Below are 15,000 nucleotides of genomic sequence, written 5' to 3' on the forward strand. Positions count from 1 at the left end.
TTCCAAATAAATGTGAGAATTCCAATGAATCCCTAATTGTCTTTTGTTGTTAGGCTTAATCTATAACAAAACGTGCAATCCTTGAATATCTGAAATTGTCTAAGTGGAAATAGCTTTCTTATCATTCAATGAGCATCTTGTATTTCATAAAAATTGGGGGCAATATAATCCTTACGTAAGGGCCATCCTATCCAACTTTCAGGCATTAAGATACGTTTCAAGCGTGGATGATTATCGTAAGAGATTCCCAACATATCATATGATTCTCGTTCTTGAAAATCCACGCTTTTCCAAACCCAGAAAACAGACGGAATTCTAGGATTCCTCCTGGAGGCAAATACTTTTATGCATAGCTCTTCTGGTTGATCCACATCATCCTCTATTCTCGTAAGATGATACACACTAGCTAACAGCCCGCCAGGCGCTACATCATAGGCACATTGAGAGCGTAGATAGTTGTACCCATATACATAAAAAATGACAGCAATGGAATGCCAATCCTCGGGCTTTATTTGTAAAGTCTCTATTCCTTGGTAATCAAAGCCCAAAGATCTATGAATTAGCCCATGCTTGACTAGCCAAGCAGACAAACGACCCTGCATCTTTTTTATCTCTCCCGCATTTTTATTTGTATAAGTATTTCACATTTACGATGAAATTTATGAAAATTGACCCACCACTTCTTATTCTGGACAAAGGAATCCTGTCTAATTCACTAATTCGGCGGAAGATACTGAATTTTTGTATTTGAAAAAGATTTCCGTAGGGATCTCTGAAGTAGATGGTGGTTGATAAAGAACTCTTTGATCATAATTTCCCGTATGAATACTGCGTCGAACATGAAACTTGTGGTTGGTAGTAAAACACCGATTCGCTCGTTGAGACCTAATTCGATCTTCATAGAGTTCTCGAGATATTTTCTTACGAAGTTTTGTTATAGCATCTATAACCGCTTCCGGTTTAGGTGGACAACCTGGCAAATATACATCTACAGGAATTAGCTTATCGACTCCCCGAACAGTACTATAAGAATCGGTACTGAACATCCCGCCTGTAATTGTACAGGCTCCCATAGCAATAACATATTTTGGTTCGGGCATTTGCTCATATAATCTCACTAAAGAGGGGGCCATTTTCATTGTTACTGTTCCGGCTGTTAAAATTAGATCCGATTGTCTAGGACTCGATCTTGGTACGAGTCCATAACGATCAAAGTCGAAGCGTGAGCCTATTAGTGAAGCAAATTCAATGAAGCAACAACTGGTACCATAGAGAAGCGGCCATAAACTAGAGAGTCTTGACCAATTTGAAAGATCATTTAATGTAGTTGAAATAACTGAATTTGGGGCTGTTCGATCAAGTAAAGGAAACTGAATGGAATTCATAACTGTCTCAATCTTATTTTTTCCGTTTTTCTTTTTATTGTCTGAATATTCAGGAGCTAAGACCATTCCAATGCCCCCTTTCGCCATGCATAAACTAAACCAATAATTAAGATAAGCACGAAAATGAAAGCTTCTATAAATACAGATACACCCAATACGTCGAAACTCATTGCCCATGGATAAAGAAAAACCGTTTCAACATCAAAAACAACAAAAACTAGAGCAAACATATAATAACGGATTCGAAATTGTAACCAAGCATCGCCCATTGGTTCTATACCCGACTCATAAGTAGAAAGTTTCTCCGGCCCTTTGCTAATCGGGGCTAACACTCCGGAAATGAAAAATGCCAAAATAGGAACAAGGATTGATATTATTAGAAATGCCCAAAAAAAATCATATTCGTAAAGCAGAAACATAAACGCACTCCTATGAACGTGGAAAATATACCGGATTCAATTGGTCGATTCGAATTGGAATTGTCAAGTCATCCATAACTATTTAGTCAAAACAAGAATTCATTTTGGTCGAACCGCCTAGTTTGCTTTGTTTATTGGTTTATTGTAGGGCATATCTCATTGCAAGATTCATCGACTGGAATCCGATTTTATTTCCATTATACTTATTTCCATTTTATTTAGTTAGTAGAACCTTCTAACTATATACTTCGACAAATTCTCCTGTTTCTCTTGTTTTTTTCTCTAAAGACGGGGAATTCGAAATTAATTACTTATCTTATTTCTTCTTTAATTAGAAATTCTTTAAAGATTTCTATTTATTTCTATAAATAGAATCAGGAGGTCTTTATTTTCATTTTTTTCTTAGTGATTTAGAATAGAACAAGTAATCAAATAGAAGAGAATGTATAGGAATTGCCATCTCAAGATTTAGAAGATCTTGTGTTGGTATATTCCTTTTATTATTATTTAATTATTATTTATTATTTCATTATTATTTAATAATAGTATTAGGATTCGAATCCAGGTGGAGGGGTTTTTCTTGGTTGAATACAGAAAAAGAAGACTACCTTTTTTTGTTGTGCTTCGCTAGGTCGAGGTAAGTAAGGTATACGAAGGAAAAGCCTATTTGACAATGAAAGTGACCAAAGATATTCATTTTTCAAAAAACTTTAGCTTGTACACAAATACAGCAGGCCTTTCCTAAATCCATGTGAATTCCTCTTCGTAGTTTTGCATTTCACCAGGCCCGTGAAATGAGTTGACTTCCAAAATTCAATAAGATTGGGGATATCAAAAGAAAGGGAGTCTCACTAATTCTTTTATTGTGGATATGAATATGTAATTCGCCTCCGAAGATTAATGACGAAAGGTTGGTTTGTTTATCTGCAATTGCAAAAATCAATATCTATTGGATCCATTGATATGCGTTTTTTCTTTCATCTGCTTAAACGATTGCCGTGAGTAAACTTATAGGAATAATTGGATTTCATTTAGTTACAAGCAAGAAATAATAATGAAGAAATGCAAATTATACAATTTTTTTTTGCATTTTTCATTTTTATAGGGCTATACGGACTCGAACCGTAGACCTTCTCGGTAAAACAGATCAAACTTATTATTATTAAAATGATCTGAACTGTTTCAAAGACCCAACATGCATTTTTTTTTTGCATTGGGCTCCTTCATTAACTGATCTAAATATCAGTTAGTCTGCCATTTTTTTTCTTGACAGAAAAAAAGATAAGGAAATGGCTCCATGTGCTCTGATTCATTATTTGGGAGCATTACCAAAGTGTTTCAAAGGTGGGATTATCTTGACGTAGGTCTGTCTCTGGCCTAGATCAACCTAAGTTAAATGAAGTCTCTATCGTTCTGCTTAAAAATCAAATATGAAACTTCATACACCTTAAAGTTCATATGACGAAAAGAGATTTTTTTGAGGTCCTTATACTCATTATGCCTAGCATTGAATAGACTGGGTATTCACCTTATCAAGATCTCAAATCAATGATGGGGTCTGTTTGGCACCTCCTAAATGGGTGTCCAAATTGGACCGAACCTTTGTCAGGCTATGGTTCCCTCAAAGTTATGGAGTAAGACATCGATTTCTCAACAAGATCAATTTTTCTGATTGTATGATGAACTCCCTTGAAAAACATTGGCGCGCGTGTAAACGAGTTGCTCTACCAACTGAGCTATAGCCCTTAGTGCTTGTGATACATATTTTATCATGTAGGTAAATTCTTGTCAAGAGAAATATTCCATGATCCAACATCAAGAATCTTTGATCTCTTTGAGTGGTATTCCTTAGATTAGTATTGCTTATAAGTAATATGATATTTATAATCCATCGACAGGATGGGTTTCATTTGGTTCTCTTTGGGATGATAAATGACCTACTTAACTCAGTGGTTAGAGTACTGCTTTCATACGGCGGGAGTCATTGGTTCAAATCCAATAGTAGGTAAAACTTATTAGATACCAGAGTCAATGGTATCTAATAAGGTTTACAACCCACCTTTAGTGATATTTATTTTTTGATTTTGTATCTTTTCTATTTCATTTTTTAATTTGAATTTTTGCATCAGAATTGGATTCTGTTTGATTGTATTTGATTGTATTCACCCGACAGAATCTAAATAGGATTAGAAAGAGAACTTCTTTTTATTATTCGAACGTACCAACTAGTTATGAAATCGGATTGCTAGCCTCCACCCGTGTTCTAGCTCGTCGGAGAGCTAGATTTGCCTCAATTTTTTGTCTCCTTCCTTCAGCCTTTTTCACATTAGCTTCCGCTATTTCAAGAGTTTGCTGAGCTTCTTGTGGATTAATGTCACTACCCTTCTCCGCATCATTTACTAAAACAGTGATCTCATTATTTCCTATTCTAGCAAAACCACCCATCAGAGCCATCGTTAACCATTGGTCGTTAAGGCGTATTCTCAAAATCCCTATATCTACAGCTGTGGCAATAGGGGCGTGATTTGGTAATATGCCAATTTGACCACTATTAGTAGATAAAACAATTTCTTCCACTTCTGAATCCCAAACAATTCGATTAGGGGTCAGTACACTAAGATTTAAGGTCATTTCTTCAAATTGCTCTCCATTTCTAAGTTCATAGCCTTCGCGGTAGCTTCATCGATAGTACCTACCAAATAAAAGGCCTGTTCAGGAAGACCATCTAATTCTCCGGAAAGGATCAATTGAAATCCTCGAATTGTTTCTGCTAGACCAACATATTTCCCTGGAGAACCGGTAAATACTTCTGCTACGAAAAAGGGTTGTGATAAGAAACGCTCAATTTTTCGCGCTCTTGCTACGAGTAAACGATCCTCTTCGGATAATTCGTCCAATCCAAGGATAGCTATAATGTCCTGAAGTTCTTTGTAACGTTGTAAAGTTTGCTTAACTCTTTGGGCGGTTTCGTAATGTTCCTCACCAACGATCCGAGGTTGAAGCATGGTTGACGTTGAATCTAAAGGATCTACTGCTGGATAAATACCTTTGGCAGCCAATCCTCTTGATAGTACGGTAGTAGCATCTAAATGTGCAAATGTCGTAGCAGGAGCAGGGTCGGTCAAATCGTCTGCGGGTACATAAACTGCTTGAATAGAGGTTATGGACCCGTCTTTGGTAGAAGTAATTCTTTCTTGTAAAGAACCCATTTCGGTACTTAGGGTCGGTTGATAACCCACAGCGGAAGGCATTCTACCCAATAAGGCCGATACTTCGGATCCTGCTTGGACGAAACGGAAGATATTGTCAATAAATAGAAGTACGTCTTGCTCATTAACATCTCGGAAATATTCCGCCATAGTTAGGGCAGTCAAACCAACTCTCATACGAGCTCCCGGCGGTTCATTCATCTGACCGTAAACTAGGGCCACTTTTGATTCTGCAATATTTTCTTTATTAATCACTCCAGATTCTTTCATTTCCATGTAAAGATCATTTCCTTCCCGAGTACGTTCACCCACTCCGCCAAATACGGATACGCCCCCGTGAGCTTTAGCAATATTGTTAATCAATTCCATAATGAGTACTGTTTTACCCACTCCAGCTCCCCCGAATAGTCCGATTTTTCCTCCACGGCGATAGGGGGCTAAAAGATCTACTACTTTAATTCCTGTTTCAAAAATAGATAATTTTGTATCCAACTGTATAAAGGCGGGCGCAGATCTATGAATAGGAGACGTTGTACTAGTATCTACAGGCCCTAAATTATCAACAGGCTCTCCGAGCACGTTAAAAATTCGTCCCAGAGTCGCTCCCCCGACTGGAACACGTATAGGAGCTCCTGTGTCAATCACTGCCATTCCTCTCGTTAGACCGTCTGTAGCACTCATAGCTACAGCCCTAACTCGATTATTTCCTAATAATTGCTGTACCTCACAAGCCACATTAATTGGTTGACCAACACTATCTCGACCTTGAACTACCAGAGCGTTATAAATATTTGGCATCTTGCCCGGGGGAAAGGCTACATCTAGTACCGGACCGATGATTTGGACGACACGCCCCGGGTTTTTTTTTTCAAGCGTGGAAACCCCAGAACCAGAAGTAGTAGGATTGATTCTCATAATAATAAAATAAATATGTCGAAATGTTTTTTCAAAAATTATCGAATTCAAAATAAATGTCCGCTAGCACGTCGATCGGTTAATTCAAAAAAATCGGAATTAGCACTCGATTTCGTTGGCACCATGCAATTGAACCAATCCAATTGTTTACTTATTCAATGAGACTGAGTTAATTTGGAAGCTCACCCAACCTATTTTCATTTAAAAATCTCAAGTGGATGAATCAGAATCTTGAGAAATTCTTTCATTTGTCTATCATTATAGACAAGCCCACCCATATTATCGATTCTATGGAATTCGAACCTGAACTTTATTTTCTATTTCTATTACGATTCATTATTTGTATCTAATGGGCTCCTCTTCTTATTTATTTTTTATTTAAATTTCAGCATATCGATTTATGCCTAGCCTATTCTTTTCTTTGCGTTTTTCTTTCTTTTTTATACCTTTCATAGATTCATAGAGGAATTCCATATATTTTCACATCTAGGATTTACATATACAACATATACCACTGTCAAGGGGGAAGTTCTTATTATTTAGGTTAGCTAGGTATTTCCATTTCAAAAAAAAAAAAGGTAAAAAATCAAAATTGGGTTGCGCTATATATATGAAAGAGTATACAATAATGATGTATTTGGCAAATCAAATACCATGGTCTAATAATCAACCATTCTGATTAATTGATAATATTAGTATTAGTTGGAAATTTTGTGAAAGATTCCTGTGAAAAGTTTCATTAACGCGGAATTCATGTCGAGTAGACCTTGCTGTTGTGAGAATTCTTAATTCATGAGTTGTAGGGAGGGATTTATGTCACCACAAACAGAGACTAAAGCAAGTGTTGGATTCAAAGCTGGTGTTAAAGAGTACAAATTGACTTATTATACTCCTGAGTACCAAACCAAGGATACTGATATATTGGCAGCATTCCGAGTAACTCCTCAACCTGGAGTTCCACCTGAAGAAGCAGGGGCCGCGGTAGCTGCCGAATCTTCTACTGGTACATGGACAACTGTATGGACCGATGGACTTACCAGTCTTGATCGTTACAAAGGGCGATGCTACCGCATCGAGCGTGTTGTTGGAGAAAAAGATCAATATATTGCTTATGTAGCTTACCCTTTAGACCTTTTTGAAGAAGGTTCCGTTACCAATATGCTTACTTCCATTGTAGGTAACGTATTTGGGTTCAAAGCCCTGCGCGCTCTACGTCTGGAAGATCTGCGAATCCCTGTTGCTTATGTTAAAACTTTCCAAGGTCCGCCTCATGGGATCCAAGTTGAAAGAGATAAATTGAACAAGTATGGTCGTCCCCTGTTGGGATGTACTATTAAACCTAAATTGGGGTTATCTGCAAAAAACTACGGTAGAGCTGTTTATGAATGTCTTCGCGGTGGACTTGATTTTACCAAAGATGATGAGAACGTGAACTCACAACCATTTATGCGTTGGAGAGATCGTTTCTTATTTTGTGCCGAAGCACTTTTTAAAGCACAGGCTGAAACAGGTGAAATCAAAGGGCATTACTTGAATGCTACTGCAGGTACATGCGAAGAAATGATGAAAAGAGCTGTATTTGCTAGAGAATTGGGCACTCCGATCGTAATGCATGACTACTTAACGGGGGGATTCACCGCAAATACTACCTTGGCTCATTATTGCCGAGATAATGGTCTACTTCTTCACATCCACCGTGCAATGCATGCGGTTATTGATAGACAGAAGAATCATGGTATGCACTTCCGGGTATTAGCAAAAGCGTTACGTATGTCTGGTGGAGATCATATTCACTCTGGTACCGTAGTAGGTAAACTTGAAGGTGAAAGAGACATAACTTTGGGCTTTGTTGATTTACTGCGTGATGATTTTATTGAACAAGATAGAAGTCGCGGTATTTATTTCACTCAAGATTGGGTCTCTTTACCAGGTGTTCTACCTGTGGCTTCAGGAGGTATTCACGTTTGGCATATGCCTGCTCTGACCGAGATCTTTGGGGATGATTCCGTACTACAGTTCGGTGGAGGAACTTTAGGACATCCTTGGGGTAATGCGCCAGGTGCCGTAGCTAATCGAGTAGCTCTAGAAGCATGTGTAAAAGCTCGTAATGAAGGACGTGATCTTGCTCGGGAAGGTAATGAGATTATTCGCGAGGCTGCCAAATGGAGCCCGGAACTAGCTGCTGCTTGTGAGGTATGGAAAGAGATCGTATTTAATTTTGCAGCAATGGACGTTTTGGATAAGTAAAAACAGTAGACATTAGCAGATAAATTAGCAGGAAATAAAGAAGGATAAGGAGAAAGAACTCAAGTAATTATCCTTCGTTCTCTTAATTGAATTACATTACAATTAAACTCGGCCCAATCTTTTACTAAAAGGATTGAGCCGAATACAACTAAGATTCTATTGCATATATTTTGATCAAGATTTGAAATACAAAATCTAGAAAACTAAATCAAAATCTAAGACTCAAATCTTTCTATTGTTGTCTTGGATCCACAATTAATCCTACGGATCCTTAGGATTGGTATATTCTTTTCTATCCTGTAGTTTGTAGTTTCCCTGAATCAAGCCAAGTATTACAACTCTTTCTACCCAGCCTGTATATTGTCCCCTTTGTTCCGTGTTGAAATAGAACCTTAATTTATTACTTATTATTAGATTTTAGATTGTTAGATTAGTTAGTGATTAGATATTAGTATTAGACGAGATTTTACGAATTTTTTTTTATTTCTTTATAGGAGAGGACAAATCTCTTTTTTTCGATGCGAATTTGACACGACATAGGAGAAGCCGCCCTTTATCAAAAATTCTATTATTTTTAATAATAAAAGGGGGTTCCAACATATTAATATATAGTGAAGTGTTCCCCCAGATTCAGAACTTTTTTTGAATACTCACAATCCGTATTAGTTAATAATCCTAGTGATTGGATTTCTATGCTTAGTCTGATAGGAAATAAGATATTCAAATAAATAATTTTATAGCGAATGACTATTCATCTATTGTATTTTCATGCAAATAGGGGGCAAGAAAACTCTATGGAAAGATGGTGGTTTAATTCGATGTTGTTTAAGAAGGAGTTCGAACGCAGGTGTGGGCTAAATAAATCAATGGGCAGTCTTGGTCCTATTGAAAATACCAGTGAAGATCCAAATCGAAAAATGAAAAACATTCATAGTTGCAGTAATGTTGATTATTTATTCGGCGTTAAAGACATTTGGAATTTCATCTCTGATGACACTTTTTTAGTTAGTGATAGGAATGGAGACAGTTATTCCATCTATTTTGATATTGAAAATCAGATTTTTGAGGTTGACAACGATCATTCTTTTCTGAGTGAACTAGAAAGTTCTTTTTCTAGTTATCGAAACTCGAGTTATCTGAATAATGGATTTAGGGGCGAAGATCCCTACTATAATTCTTACATGTCTTACATGTATGATACTCAATATAGTTGGAATAATCACATTAATAGTTGCATTGATAATTATCTTCAGTCTCAAATCTGTATAGATACTTCCATTATAAGTGGTAGTGAGAGTTACGGTGACAGTTACATTTATAGGGCCATTTGTAGTGGTGAAAGTCTAAATAGTAGTGAAAACGAGGGTTCCAGTAGACGAACTCGCACAAAGGGCAGTGATTTAACTATAAGAGAAAGTTCTAATGATCTCGAGGTAACTCAAAAATACAAGCATTTGTGGGTTCAATGCGAAAATTGTTATGGATTAAATTATAAGAAATTTTTGAAATCAAAAATGAATATTTGTGAACAATGTGGATATCATTTGAAAATGAGTAGTTCGGATAGAATTGAACTTTTGATCGATCCGGGTACTTGGGATCCTATGGATGAAGACATGGTCTCGCTGGATCCCATTGAATTTCATTCGGAGGAGGAGCCTTATAAAGATCGTATTGATTCTTATCAAAGAAAGACAGGATTAACCGAGGCTGTTCAAACAGGCATAGGCCAACTAAACGGCATTCCCGTAGCAATTGGGGTTATGGATTTTCAGTTTATGGGGGGTAGTATGGGATCCGTAGTCGGAGAGAAAATCACCCGTTTGATTGAACACGCTGCCAATCAAAATTTACCTCTTATTATAGTGTGTGCTTCTGGGGGGGCGCGCATGCAGGAAGGAAGTTTGAGCTTGATGCAAATGGCTAAAATATCGTCTGCTTTATATGATTATCAATTAAATAAAAAATTATTTTATGTATCAATCCTTACATCTCCGACAACTGGTGGAGTGACAGCTAGTTTTGGTATGTTGGGGGATATCATTATTGCCGAACCCAATGCCTACATTGCATTTGCAGGTAAAAGAGTAATTGAACAAACATTGAATAAAACAGTACCCGAAGGTTCACAAGCAGCTGAATACTTATTCCAGAAGGGTTTATTCGACCTAATTGTACCACGTAATCTTTTAAAAAGCGTTCTGAGTGAGTTATTTAAGCTCCACGCCTTTTTTCCTTTGAATCAAAAGTCAAGCAAAATCAAGTAGAGCACTAAGTTCAATTATTTTTTTTGTGTTTGTAGCAAAAAGTAGTTAGTTTATCGGAATCAAAGTAAATAAGATAATAATGGCCTTTTCTTTGGTGATAGAAGATCGAATTGTAGAAAGAATCAAAACGAAAGTTGAGGATAACTCTTTTTTTGACCTATATTCCTGATTACGAATCAAGAAACCTTTATCACTTTATCACCAAGAGTGAGTTCTTCCGTTCGTGAAATTAGTAAAATAAAACGAATTTGGTCTTGTCTTAGGTATATAATTTGAAATTTCAATATAGATAATAGAGTTTTGTATCTTTCTCTATCTACCGAAAAACCATTTTAGCTAAAAATCCATGTTGGGTCGGATTCGAACGAATCCTTCGATAATCGGTAAAAAACTCTTTATCTATTTTTAGAAAATTAGAAGACAAGAACAAAAGACAAAGAAATGAAGAAAAATAATAAAGTTTATTATCATTATCATACATATCTTTCTCATGGAGGAGATGAATAAGTCCATTTATTTAGTTCTACAGTTCTACATTCTTTGCACTTATTCTTATTATACGTACTCAGTTAGATTTAGATATATCGATACTTCGATCTATACTAAGAATTTTAAATTCTTCAAATTCTATTAATAATAAATATTATCTAATTAGAATTCAAATTCTTAATTTAATTATAATTATTACAAGATATCTTTATTTATATAATAACATAATAACAGATACAAATAGTAAATCGAGGTACCCCTTCTATGACAAATTTGAACCTTCCATCTATTTTTGTGCCGTTAGTAGGCCTAGTCTTTCCGGCAATTGCAATGGCTTCTTTATTTCTTCATGTTCAAAAAAACAAGATTGTTTAGATCCGCTGGGACCCAATCTCATCCATTTTTTTTTTGAAAACGTGGACTTGTATCATAACACGGATATCTATTTATTGGAATATAGTATAACATGTGATTTCCACCGAACATAAAGGAAAAAACTCTTATGCCCGCAGAAACATGATATATGGATATATCAATTCTAGCAATTTTCAAATAGATCAGGATCTCTGGATGGCTGAAATGTAGTCGGTGAATCTATATGTATATCGATATGTATAGTGGGATCGTATTAAATAAAGAGTATGTTATTATTTTAGATTTAACCAATTTGATGAATTACTCCTAAAGGTTGACATCAAACTAGTGCTAGTTCACCTCAAACTAGTGCTAGTTGATGAGAGTTACTTCGGAAACAAAAAAGTAAAGTCAAATTTCTCTGGGGTATTATCTCAATTCCAATAAAATGCAATCGAGTAAAGTATGACTTGGCGATCAGACGATATATGGATAGAACTTATAACGGGGTCTCGAAAAATAAGTAATTTCTGCTGGGCCTTGATCCTTTTTTTAGGTTCATTAGGCTTCTTATTAGTTGGAACTTCCAGTTATCTTGGTAGAAATTTGCTATCTTTTTTTCCGCCTCAGCAAATCATTTTTTTTCCACAAGGAATCGTGATGTCTTTCTACGGAATTGCGGGTCTCTTTATTAGCTCTTATTTGTGGTGCACAATTTCCTGGAATGTAGGTAGTGGTTATGATCGATTCGATAGAAAGGAAGGAATAGTCTGTATTTTTCGTTGGGGATTTCCGGGAAAAAATCGTCGCATATTCCTCCGATTCCTTATAAAAGATATTCAGTCCGTTAGAATAGAAGTTAAAGAGGGTATTTATGCTCGTCGTGTTCTTTATATGGACATCCGAGGCCAGGGGTCCATTCCCTTGACCCGTACTGATGAGAATTTGACTCCACGAGAAATTGAACAAAAGGCTGCTGAATTAGCCTATTTCTTGCGTGTACCAATTGAAGTATTTTGATAAATTGAGAATCAGAACGTTCATTCAATTAAAGAAAACGTATATGAAAGAACCATAAAACGAAACTCTTTTTATGGTCTTTATGCGTTTTATGGTCTTTATGCGCACGCAATTCAATAACAAATAACAAATCGAAATAATAGATTCATCTCAGACGGCAAACCATTTCGAAAGCAAGAATTTTTTTTAGTTCAATATTTGTTGGAATTGACACTTTAGATCCAGATAGATCGTATCTTGTAAATTTGAAATTCTTTCTTTTGTATTCTTTAATGACCAACAATTGGATTTCTTAATTAAATACTGAGAACTAGCCAATTTATCCCTTGCCAGTCATTTTTTTTTGATCATCCTAATATCTTTCCCTCAATTATTCTATTCCTGACTATGGGTAATCAGTGAAATTTTTTCGAAATATTGGATATTTTGATAGCAAAGGAGTTCTTTCGTCTCAAAATCTGAATAATATTCATTACTTAAAGTGGTTCTTTCGATCATTCATCGAAAGGATACACTTTATTTTTAATTTGACCAATTGAGATATCAGGAAACAATATTCTAAATTTCTTCATTCGAAGTGAATTCTTAGCCTATTTCTGTATTCTTTCTAGATTCAAAGACTAACCACAAAATCACAAAGAAAATAGATTCATAAGTTCGATACCTTGTATAAAACTCATGTGTGTAAGAAATATTCGATCGCATAGAGTGTACGAATGGGTTGATTAACAATTTACAGACGAAAAAATGGCAAAAAAGAAAGCATTCACTCCTCTTTTCTATCTTGCATCTATAGTATTTTTGCCCTGGTGGATTTCTTTCTCAGTTAATAAATGTCTGGAATCTTGGGTTACTAATTGGTGGAATACTGGGCAATCCCAAATTGTCTTGAATAATATTCAAGAAAAGAGTCTTCTAGAAAAATTCAGAGAATTAGAGGAACTCCTCTTCTTGGACGAAATGATCAAGGAATACTCGGAAACACATCTCGAAGAGTTTGGGATAGGAATCCATAAAGAAACGATCCAATTAATCACGATACAAAATGAGAATCGTATGGATACGATTTTGCACTTCTCAACAAATATCATCTGGTTTGGTATTCTAAGCGGGTATTCAATTTTGGGTAAGGAAAAACTTGTTATTCTTAACTCTTGGGCTCAGGAATTCCTATATAACTTAAGTGACACAGCAAAAGCTTTGTGTCTTCTTCTAGTAACTGAGTTTTTTCTCGGATATCATTCACCCCCAGGTTGGGAATTCGCTATACGCTCTATCTATAACGAGGTTGGAGTTGTTGCGAATGAGCAAACTATAACTATTCTTGTTTGCATCCTTCCAGTAATTTTTGATACATGTTTTAAATATTGGCTTTTCCGTTATTTAACTAGTCTGTCTCCGTCAATTTTACTGATTTATGATTCAATAACTGAATGATAAAGGATCCATTGATATTAATCTAATCCAATTAGAATGCTTGGTACTTTGTAGTTGTACATAAGCAAAGTATTGAAAATCATATTTACTCTTCCTATTTCTAACCATCGGGAAGATTCATCCTAGATTATTCCAGCAAATAGCAGAATCGTGGCTAGGGAACTATACTAGCGACCTACCCAATTTATTGTAGAAATTTTCGCGATCAATGATTGGACCATGCAAACTAGAAATGCTTTTTCTTGGCTAAAGAAACAGATTACTCGATCTATTTCCGTATCGCTCATGATATATATCTTAACTCGGACGTCCATTTCAAGTGCATATCCCATTTTTGCACAGCAGGGTTATGAAAATCCACGAGAAGCGACTGGGCGTATTGTATGTGCCAATTGCCATTTAGCTAATAAGCCCGTGGAAATTGAGGTTCCACAAGCGGTACTTCCTGATACTGTATTTGAAGCAGTTGTTCGAATTCCTTATGATATGCAACTGAAACAGGTTCTTGCTAATGGTAAAAAAGGGGGGTTGAACGTCGGGGCTGTTCTTATTTTACCGGAGGGGTTTGAATTAGCCCCTCCCGATCGTATTTCTCCTGAGATGAAAGAAAAGATTGGCAATTTGTCTTTTCAGAGCTATCGCCCCAATAAAACAAATATTCTTGTGGTAGGCCCTGTCCCTGGTAAAAAATATAGTGAAATAACCTTCCCTATTCTTTCCCCGGACCCTGCTACTAAGAAGGATGTTCACTTCTTAAAATATCCTATATACGTAGGCGGGAACAGGGGAAGGGGTCAGATTTATCCCGACGGCAACAAGAGTAACAATACAGTTTATAATGCTACAGCAGCAGGTATAGTAAGCAAAATCATACGAAAAGAAAAAGGGGGGTATGAGATAACCATAACGGATGCGTCAGAGGGACGTCAAGTGGTTGATATTATCCCTCCCGGACCAGAACTTCTTGTTTCCGAGGGCGAATCTATCAAATTTGATCAACCATTAACGAGTAATCCTAATGTAGGCGGATTTGGTCAGGGAGATGCAGAAATAGTACTTCAAGATCCATTACGTGTCCAAGGACTTTTGTTCTTCTTGGCATCTGTTATTTTGGCACAAATCTTTTTGGTTCTTAAAAAGAAACAGTTCGAGAAGGTTCAATTGGCCGAAATGAATTTCTAGATTCGCAGATTTATCGATATCAAGTACGTAAAAAGAACCAAATTCTTGTTGGCGATTATTTATGATCAAAAAAATG

General features: G+C 36.2%; 11 protein-coding genes and 2 non-coding genes across 13 annotated transcripts; 7 read left to right on the forward strand and 6 right to left on the reverse strand. All coding sequences in view use genetic code 11, as the record gives it.

Moving 5' to 3' along the window:
• Positions 1 to 125: 125 nt before the first annotated feature.
• On the reverse strand, positions 126 to 602 carry ndhJ. Its single transcript has one exon. It carries the CDS (start codon positions 600 to 602, stop codon positions 126 to 128), a length of 477 nt encoding a protein of 158 aa, YP_009588795.1.
• Positions 603 to 707: 105 nt separating this feature from the next.
• On the reverse strand, positions 708 to 1,385 carry ndhK. The gene has a single exon. The coding sequence runs from the start codon at positions 1,383 to 1,385 to the stop codon at positions 708 to 710; it is 678 nt and encodes a 225-aa protein (YP_009588796.1).
• A 56-nt stretch (positions 1,386 to 1,441) lies between these two features.
• On the reverse strand, positions 1,442 to 1,804 carry ndhC. The gene has a single exon. It carries the CDS (start codon positions 1,802 to 1,804, stop codon positions 1,442 to 1,444), a length of 363 nt encoding a protein of 120 aa, YP_009588797.1.
• A 1,102-nt stretch (positions 1,805 to 2,906) lies between these two features.
• trnV-UAC lies at positions 2,907 to 3,550 on the reverse strand. Its single transcript has 2 exons — positions 3,513 to 3,550; positions 2,907 to 2,941 (listed from the first exon to the last, which is right to left on the reverse strand). It is a non-coding gene; the product is annotated as a tRNA-Val (tRNA).
• A 189-nt stretch (positions 3,551 to 3,739) lies between these two features.
• On the forward strand, positions 3,740 to 3,812 carry trnM-CAU. Its single transcript has one exon. It is a non-coding gene; the product is annotated as a tRNA-Met (tRNA).
• A 221-nt stretch (positions 3,813 to 4,033) lies between these two features.
• On the reverse strand, positions 4,034 to 4,435 carry atpE. The gene has a single exon. The coding sequence runs from the start codon at positions 4,433 to 4,435 to the stop codon at positions 4,034 to 4,036; it is 402 nt and encodes a 133-aa protein (YP_009588798.1).
• atpB lies at positions 4,432 to 5,928 on the reverse strand. Its single transcript has one exon. The coding sequence runs from the start codon at positions 5,926 to 5,928 to the stop codon at positions 4,432 to 4,434; it is 1,497 nt and encodes a 498-aa protein (YP_009588799.1).
• Positions 5,929 to 6,741: 813 nt separating this feature from the next.
• Positions 6,742 to 8,175, forward strand: rbcL (ribulose-1,5-bisphosphate carboxylase/oxygenase large subunit). Its single transcript has one exon. The coding sequence runs from the start codon at positions 6,742 to 6,744 to the stop codon at positions 8,173 to 8,175; it is 1,434 nt and encodes a 477-aa protein (YP_009588800.1).
• Positions 8,176 to 8,918: 743 nt separating this feature from the next.
• On the forward strand, positions 8,919 to 10,442 carry accD. Its single transcript has one exon. It carries the CDS (start codon positions 8,919 to 8,921, stop codon positions 10,440 to 10,442), a length of 1,524 nt encoding a protein of 507 aa, YP_009588801.1.
• Positions 10,443 to 11,195: 753 nt separating this feature from the next.
• psaI lies at positions 11,196 to 11,306 on the forward strand. The gene has a single exon. It carries the CDS (start codon positions 11,196 to 11,198, stop codon positions 11,304 to 11,306), a length of 111 nt encoding a protein of 36 aa, YP_009588802.1.
• Positions 11,307 to 11,750: 444 nt separating this feature from the next.
• ycf4 lies at positions 11,751 to 12,305 on the forward strand. Its single transcript has one exon. It carries the CDS (start codon positions 11,751 to 11,753, stop codon positions 12,303 to 12,305), a length of 555 nt encoding a protein of 184 aa, YP_009588803.1.
• A 747-nt stretch (positions 12,306 to 13,052) lies between these two features.
• Positions 13,053 to 13,742, forward strand: cemA. The gene has a single exon. The coding sequence runs from the start codon at positions 13,053 to 13,055 to the stop codon at positions 13,740 to 13,742; it is 690 nt and encodes a 229-aa protein (YP_009588804.1).
• A 219-nt stretch (positions 13,743 to 13,961) lies between these two features.
• petA lies at positions 13,962 to 14,924 on the forward strand. Its single transcript has one exon. It carries the CDS (start codon positions 13,962 to 13,964, stop codon positions 14,922 to 14,924), a length of 963 nt encoding a protein of 320 aa, YP_009588805.1.
• The last annotated feature ends 76 nt before the right edge of the window (positions 14,925 to 15,000 follow it).

Source organism: Solanum verrucosum, plastid (genome assembly GCF_900185275.1).
Source record: "Solanum verrucosum voucher PI 195170 plastid, complete genome".
NCBI lineage: Eukaryota > Viridiplantae > Streptophyta > Magnoliopsida > Solanales > Solanaceae > Solanum > Solanum verrucosum.